The 7,291-nt window shown below is 56.2% G+C and overlaps 1 protein-coding gene across 1 annotated transcript; it reads right to left on the reverse strand.

The window, feature by feature from the left end:
- Positions 1–2,340: 2,340 nt before the first annotated feature.
- Positions 2,341–6,422, reverse strand: FEM1A (fem-1 homolog A). Its single transcript, XM_064637405.1, has one exon. It carries the CDS (start codon positions 6,261–6,263, stop codon positions 4,230–4,232), a length of 2,034 nt encoding a protein of 677 aa, XP_064493475.1. The 5' UTR covers positions 6,264–6,422; the 3' UTR covers positions 2,341–4,229.
- Positions 6,423–7,291: the final 869 nt, after the last annotated feature.

Genomic DNA, 7,291 nt, shown 5'->3' on the forward strand with positions numbered 1-7,291 from the left:
AGCCACATCCCTGTTAAAGTGGATCCCGAGGGCCACTGGGATCCCAGAGGGAGGTGATGCCAGTCCAGGTGTTAGTGTTTCTGCAGGGGGGTGTGTGCTCCTGTCACTCCACCTCTGGCCCAGCACGTTCCAAGTCCAGAGCAGCCAAAGCTCAGGACCCCAACAAACCATCCTGGACCTGGGACTGCCCAAGCTGGGCCCTCACAGGGCCTAATTCTGGACTGTACTCCTTGTCCAAGAACCATGGAAGCCTCACAACCAACCCCTGCATGAGACACTAAGTCCTCAGAGAAGACTCTGACTGACATTAATCCTTGCTCAGTGGGCACTGGACTCTACAGTGTCCAGGTTTCTCTCTCCCTCTCTGGCTCTACCTCAGGCTCCCTGTGCACCAGCATCTCCTCCCAGACAAGGACCAGCCTAGAGACAGAGCTGACACTGAGACAGGAACCCCCAGCATGGAGAACAGGAATCTCCTCAGCTCTGGCTCCTCTGAGGACACCAAGGACCAGCACGAAGAACAGGCCTCTCTTCCCACCCTGTGTGGAGAGCTGCAACTGCTGCCTTTTCATTTTCCAGCAGCTTGTGTCCCTCAGGATGTCTGCAGGGGGATCCTGGAGAACCTGGGCACTGCCTGAGCTCCAGGGCAAGCTCTGAGCTGGGAACCCAGAGCTGATGTGTCCCTGCTCTTTAACTGCACCAAAGCAGTGGCTGGTACAGTTCTGCATTTAAATCCCACCGAATTTCCTCCTTGGAGGCCACAGGTCCTTTCTCATGGATCTGTCCACAGGTTTTTGTCTTCTTCCTTCCCTCTCCAAGGAGGTTCAGCTCCTCCTGGACCTCCTCAGTTCCAGCCCAAGCCATCAGGCCTGGCCAAACCAAACTCTCCCATCCTGTGCAGCACAAGAACCACAGACCAGCCCTGGTGTTTAGAAGATGCCACCACTGTTGGCTCCCAGCTTTCAACCGGTTTGGATTTCAACTCTGCAGGACCCAGTGACAACAGATTAACTCATCTACTCTTTCCAGAGCCTGCTGGAACCCTCCAAGTGCTCAAATTCCTTTCATTTCTCTATTTTCTGTTAAACAGGTGTTGTGTTAATGCAACTCATGCCTCCCTGCAGTTGGTGCAGGACAGTTCCTCCCCTCAGGAGAACACACACATCCCTCCTTCCCCAGCTCCTCTCCTGCTATAAATAAACATCACATGGAATTAGGCAACTGGAAGCTGCTCCAGCTTGTAAACAACCTCAGCACAGCCACATCCAGTGTGCCTGGATCACAGACAGGGAGAGGGGAGGATGTGTGGGGTACAGCAGGCTCTGCAGCCACCCCAGTGGAACAAAACTCTTCTCTGTCCAATATAATTAACAAAACAATCCCTGAAACACTGCCCTGCTCCCCACAACTCCACCTTTTGCCCCACACAGAGCTGGCCCAGACAACACCTACAATAAATGAGGCCTGTTCAGTGTAATTACCCCTAAATCATGCAGTGAGTTCTCCCACCCTGTAATTACTATCAACCTTTAATTGCTGGGCCCTCAGTGTAATTACACATGATTTATGTGTTAAAAATAATAATTAAAAACAAAATCAAAGCCTTTTCTATCACACAAAATATTCTCCTCCTTGGGGCTGTTGTACAGGACTCGATCCCCAAGCTCCCTGACCACAAGATCCCAGCTCCAGGGTGGCTTCTGCATGGAATAATTCCCTTCCCATCTCTCTGCTCCCAGCTGGAATTGCACTGATCAGCCACTGCCTCTGTCCTGAGGCCACCTGGCTCCCTGTACCTGCCTGGCCCCTGCTCTCCCACACACCTGAAGATCACCTGGAGCACAGGAGGAATATTTGGATGGGAGAAGCCCTTCCCACAGATTTGCAGACACTGGGGAAGGCTAAAGCATTTTTGGAAACCCAGATCTTTGTGTGGAACTAACTCCAGTACCTTTAATCCCTCCGGTTTTGCCCTCCCACCAACAGATTTGGGGTTGAAAAATATCAATTGATAACATAAATTCTGCTTGCTGTGCCCACTGTCCCAGGTGTGTAAGGCAGGCAATACCCAAATCAACACAGATCCTTTCACACTCTTTCATTTCCATCAAAATACAAGGCAAAATATATAAGGAGAGGTGTCATTTCACTGTCAGTGTTATCCTTTTCCAAGGGAAATGTTTGCCACTGCAGCACAGATTAGTGTTTTCCCAGGAGTAACAACGAATCCATCACACCTGTTGATTGCAAACACCCCATATTTCCATACCCACAGTGTCCCATCCCTGGGGAACAAGCTGGAAATAGAGGCTTCCCAGGAAGGAGTCCAAGGCACTTGCATTCTAGCAGCCATTTTTTGTTTTATTATTTAAAGTTAAGAGCGCTCATCAGCTCACAAAGGAAACAAATCCCATTCCTGCAGTTTAGGTCAGGTTTCAGCCAAAAAAGAAAAAAAAAAAAACCCAACAAAAATAGAAGGCAGCTAAACTAACTCTGCACTTTACAGCTCAATTCAAGTTAAACCTCCTTGCTTTATAAATAAATGTTATAGTTAACACTGCAAAAATGTAACGGCAGCTCTACGATATCTTGAAGGGGCAGAGAGCGTTGGTTATTGAGGCTGATAAATACAAGTAGAGAAGCTTCAGTAGCACAGAGAGCACAGGTGGTGCCAGGGGTCTGCTCTCCCAAAAGTGGGACCTTTCCCAAAGCTCCAAGGCAGCTGCTTCCCCCCTCCCCAGCTGTGCTTCCCACCCTGCTCAGGGCCAAGAAATGAGCCACAGGCTGCCCAAGCCCTGTCACCCCCCCCTGCACCAGGAAAAACCACTGGAAACTGTTTGTTTTCCACCACAGAGGGTTCTGCTCATGGAGGCAAAAACCTGCCCTAAAAGCCTTAAAAACCAAGGTGTGTGCAGATCCTAATTCAAGGAAGGAGCTTGTCCAAACAGCAGCCAGGTGAGATTTCAAATTCCACCTCTGAAGTAGCACCATCCTCAGAAAAGTTGAGAAAAACAAAACAAAACAAAACAAAAAAGAATCAAAAGCCCAAACCAGCTGCTAAGAACCCACTGCACGGAAGTTTAAATCATGGGATAATTAACAGAGGCCAAGGAGATGACACTAAAACCTCCAAAGGACAAGGAGGTACCTTAAACTTTCATTTGTTTCTTCTTCCTCCAGCCCACCCCGGTGCAAACATGGCACAAACACTCACTTGCTTAAATAACCCCCCCAAGCATCCCCACACTACAGGTACCTCCTGCCCTACAGGGCTTCCTACAGCCTCAGAAATGGTTCAGACTGTGCTGTTTTGGCTCCAAAACCTGGCCACATCCACCCTCACAGCTCAGTCCCTGCTGACCTGTGGAGCTAAAGCACTTCCACACTGGGAATGGGGCACAGAGGTGTGGAATGGACGAGCCAAGGGCCTGAACATCACGGTTTTCAACTTGGTTTTACAGTAAGTTTTTCCTCCCCATTCATAAACCCCGACATCTATGGATGAAACTGTATAACCAGAACTGACCTTCCTCTATCTTACAGCACTGGAGAAGTCTTGCAGCATAGATAGGGCCTGGCTCTACGAGAGAAAAAACATCCCAGCTTTATGCACAATCATGGACATCTCAGGCCTTAAAACACCATTTGGCCAACCAAGAGAGAGAAAAAAACCCCATCCTCAGCACACCCAGCCCTGTGCCATGCAAGGAACTCCCTCAGCAGAGCACGAGCCCCTCGGCTGCTGGACTTGTGCTGTCCCAAATCTGACAAGAGGGAGGGGAAGGGATTAGTTGGAAGGTATTTTATTCCTCACTCGCTTTCTGTGTGTTGGATGTGTGGGCTGGGGAGGGCCAGAGCACGTGGGGGGTGTGTAGCTGCTCCAAAGCTGAACACTGAGTTAATCCAGCACTAACGGGAGAGGCAGCAAGTCCCAGGGAATCTCCATTCTCCTTCCTTCTCAGGACAAGACGGGAAAGGGCAGGGGCTGTGGCCTTCTGTGGACACAGCGCACTGGAGAGAGCTGGTACCTGAAGGTGACAACAGCGAGGGACGGCCGTGAGCTCTCGAGCCTCCTCCTCCCTGCCCTGACTCGCCAGCTTTGTGGCGACAGATGGGGACAAAGCTCAGCCCCCAGCACCCAGCTGAGGACAGCCCGAGACCTCCAGCTGCTCAACCTCCACGGGGTGGGACAGGCGAGGGAAAGGCTGGGGGACACCAACTCTCGTGCCCTAGTGCAGCTCAATGAAGGCTTCCAGCTCCTCGGGGATGAACCCCTTGTAGGGAATCTTGTGCTTGTCCAGGGCTCGAGCAGCAAGGCACTGGAGGGTGATGTAGTTGAAGGGCTGCATCGTGCTCTTGGTGAGCAGCTTCTCGTCCAGCAGCTCGTAGGCCGTCTGCTTGAAGGCGTTGGTGGCATCCATGTGCGCCCCGGCCTCCATCAGGGCCCTCATGATGAGCGGGCAGTTGTTGCGGGCGGCGACGTGCAGGGGGGTGTTGTTGTCGTAGTCGCGGCTGTCCGGGTCGGCCCCGCACTCCAGGAGCAAGTTCACCACGTGGAGCGACGGGAATTTGCCCACGGGGTAACGCCCCACCGTCGTGGTGTCCTTGTCCACGGCCATGTGCAGGAGGGTGAAGCCGTTCTTGGCCCGGGGGCTGCACTTGAGCAGGCGGTAGATGGTCTGGCGCTTCTGGTGCTCCTGCTCCGGGGTGCACTCCACCTTCTCCAGCAGGAACACCAGGTGCAGGATGATGGCCAACGTCTTGGTGAACTGCACCGAGTCGGCCACGGGGTCCTTGCCGTGCACCAGGGCCCTCTCCACCTCCCGCACCCCTTTGCTCAGCACCCCGATGAGGTCGGAGAAGCCCAGGTGGGTGGCTAAAGTGCCTTTGGAGCGGTCCTGGAGCACGTAGGAGTAAAGCTCGGCAAAGGAAAGGAAGCTGCTGGCAGTCATGGGGCTGAGAGGCTCCAGGTTGCCCTGCTGCATGTCCAGGGCGTACTTCCACAGGTTGATGCAGCGCTCGAAGTTGCCGGAGTCGGCGTAGACGGCGCCGCGGTAGCGGATGTAGTAGGAAGTGTCGGGGTGGGAAGGGCCCAGGATGCGCTCCCGGATCAGCAGCGCCTGCATCCGCATCTCGTCAGGATCCGTGATCAGGGCCTCCAGTTCCTCCAGAGAATTCACCTCCCGGGAATAGTCATAGGCCAGCACCAGCTGCCGGGGCTCGGGTTTGGGCAGGTACTTCCCGCCCTCGCAGCGCAGCTCCATCGCCCTCCGCCAGTACTTGTGGGCTCCCAGGAGGTCACGTTTCTTATCCACAAACGTGGCACCCAGCAGCTCCAGCGCTTCCACAGCCGCCTCTCGAGTGCAGAACACGGTCGGGACCTCGTCCTGGCTGGAAGCCGAGGCACCGCATCCCTCACCCCCCTCTTCCTGGCAGCCCTGAGTCTCCTTGCCGGCGCCGCAGCCCCTCTGACGGCTCCCGCCCGAGGCGCAGGTCCCGCTCTGGCTCCCCGCAGCCTCCTCCTGCTGCAGCCCCCCCTGGATGAGGTACTCCACGATGTTGGTGTGGCCGGTGACGCTGGCGGCGAGCAGGGGGGTCATTCCATAGCCGTCCTTCTCCATGCGGGCCTTGGAGCGGAGCAGGAGCTGCAGGATCTCCAGGCTGCCGGACTCGGCGCAGTCGTGCAGGGCCGTGTTCCCCTTCACGCTGCGCCGGTTCACGTCGGCCCCTTTCTCCAGCAAGTAGCGGGCGATCTCCCGGTGCCCTTTGTAGCACGAAATCATCAGGCACGTGTGCCCGTGCCGGTTGGCCACCTCCAGGTCGGCCCCGCGCTCGCCCACCAGGTACCGCACGATCTCCAGGTGCCCATCGAAGCAGGCGGCCCGCAGCGGGGTGGAGTTGGTCAGCGTGGTCTGGTTCACCGAGGCGCCGTGGTCCAGGAGGCTCCGCACCACCCCCAGGTGCCCGGCGGCCGAGGCCGCCCACAGCGGCGGGGCCCCCTCGATGGTCTCGCCGTCGAAGCTGACGGAGCCTCCCTCCTCCACGCGGGCCCCGCAGTGATCCAGCAGGTACTCCACCACCTCCAGGTGCCCGTGCCGCGCCGCGATCAGCAGCGGGGTGCTGCCCGCCCCGGGGCCGCCGCCGCCGCCGGGCCCCGCCGTCAGCGCCTCCAGCTCCTCACGGCTGCGGCTGCCCAGGAGCTTCTGCAGCAGCTTCAGCTTCCCGTCGCGGGCCGCGTTGTACACGGCCGTGCGCAGGTCCATGGCGCCGGGGGCCGCGTCCTGGCCATGGACCGGCGGCTCCGGCGCGGCCCCAGCGCGGCGCGGGGCGGGCGGGGGGCGGCGAGACCCCCCTGCCCTCAGCACGGCGGGACCTTCACCGCCCGGGCCCGACCGCCATCTCAGGCTGCGCCAAGGAACAAAATGGCGCCGCGCGGGGCGGGACGCGCCGCGCGGAGGATGATGGGAAATGTAGTCCCGCGAGAGGCGCGCCCCGCACGGTCCCGCGCCGCGCGCACTCGGTTTCCCAGCAGGCAGCACGGGAGCGGGCAGTGGGCAGGGCGCGCAACCCGCCTCGCGCGAGGCATGCTGGGAATTGTAGTTCCAGCGCCCCAGCAGCCAGCGCCGCCAAGCGGGCCCTGCCGGAGTCCGGACTACATTTCCCAGCGTGCCTCGCGCGGGCCGATGCGTGAGGAGCGGGTGCCGTACAAATACCTTTATAATTCACAGCGTGTGGTACGTTTAATGCCGGTTTTATTTATATTAAATTCCTTGATGTAGTTGAACTTCAAGACACAGCGGCTTCCACAGCGTTAATCTAACGTGGTTTAATTGCTGCGAACCATTTGTGTTCTGTGGGATCAGAATATCCTGAGCTGGAACGGGAACGGACCCTCAGGGATCACCCAGTGCGACCTCGTTGCTGCGACAGATCTGATGGAGCGTTTTAAGGTGCAACTTCCTGCTTTGGAGGTGGCAAAGCCTCGTCTCCAACAGCAAACACAGATTTGTTCCCTCAAATCCCCTCCACAGGACGTTATGTCCAGTTCCCTCCGTCCCTGAGTGACAATACCTGCCTGGAGCGAGGGAAAACACTCGAGCAATAAATAGCCCAGCTTAGATGAGCAAAGCTTTACTCACCAGAGCCTATTTTTAGGGCATAAGTTGACTTTAAGTGTCTCTAATCTTTATACAGGGAATCGGCATGGGGTTTCTCCCGCTGTATTTTATTTATAGCTGTTTTTCTCCTTTCTGGGAAAATAAGATTAGTCTCATTATTTCCATTATTATTA

Source organism: Pseudopipra pipra, chromosome 27 (genome assembly GCF_036250125.1).
Source record: "Pseudopipra pipra isolate bDixPip1 chromosome 27, bDixPip1.hap1, whole genome shotgun sequence".
In the NCBI taxonomy this organism is placed as follows: Eukaryota; Metazoa; Chordata; class Aves; order Passeriformes; family Pipridae; genus Pseudopipra; species Pseudopipra pipra.

Coding starts and splice junctions, on each gene's coding strand:
- FEM1A (XM_064637405.1), bottom strand. CDS start 6,263: ATGGACCTGCGCACGGCCGTGTACAACGCGGCCCGCGACGGGAAGCTG.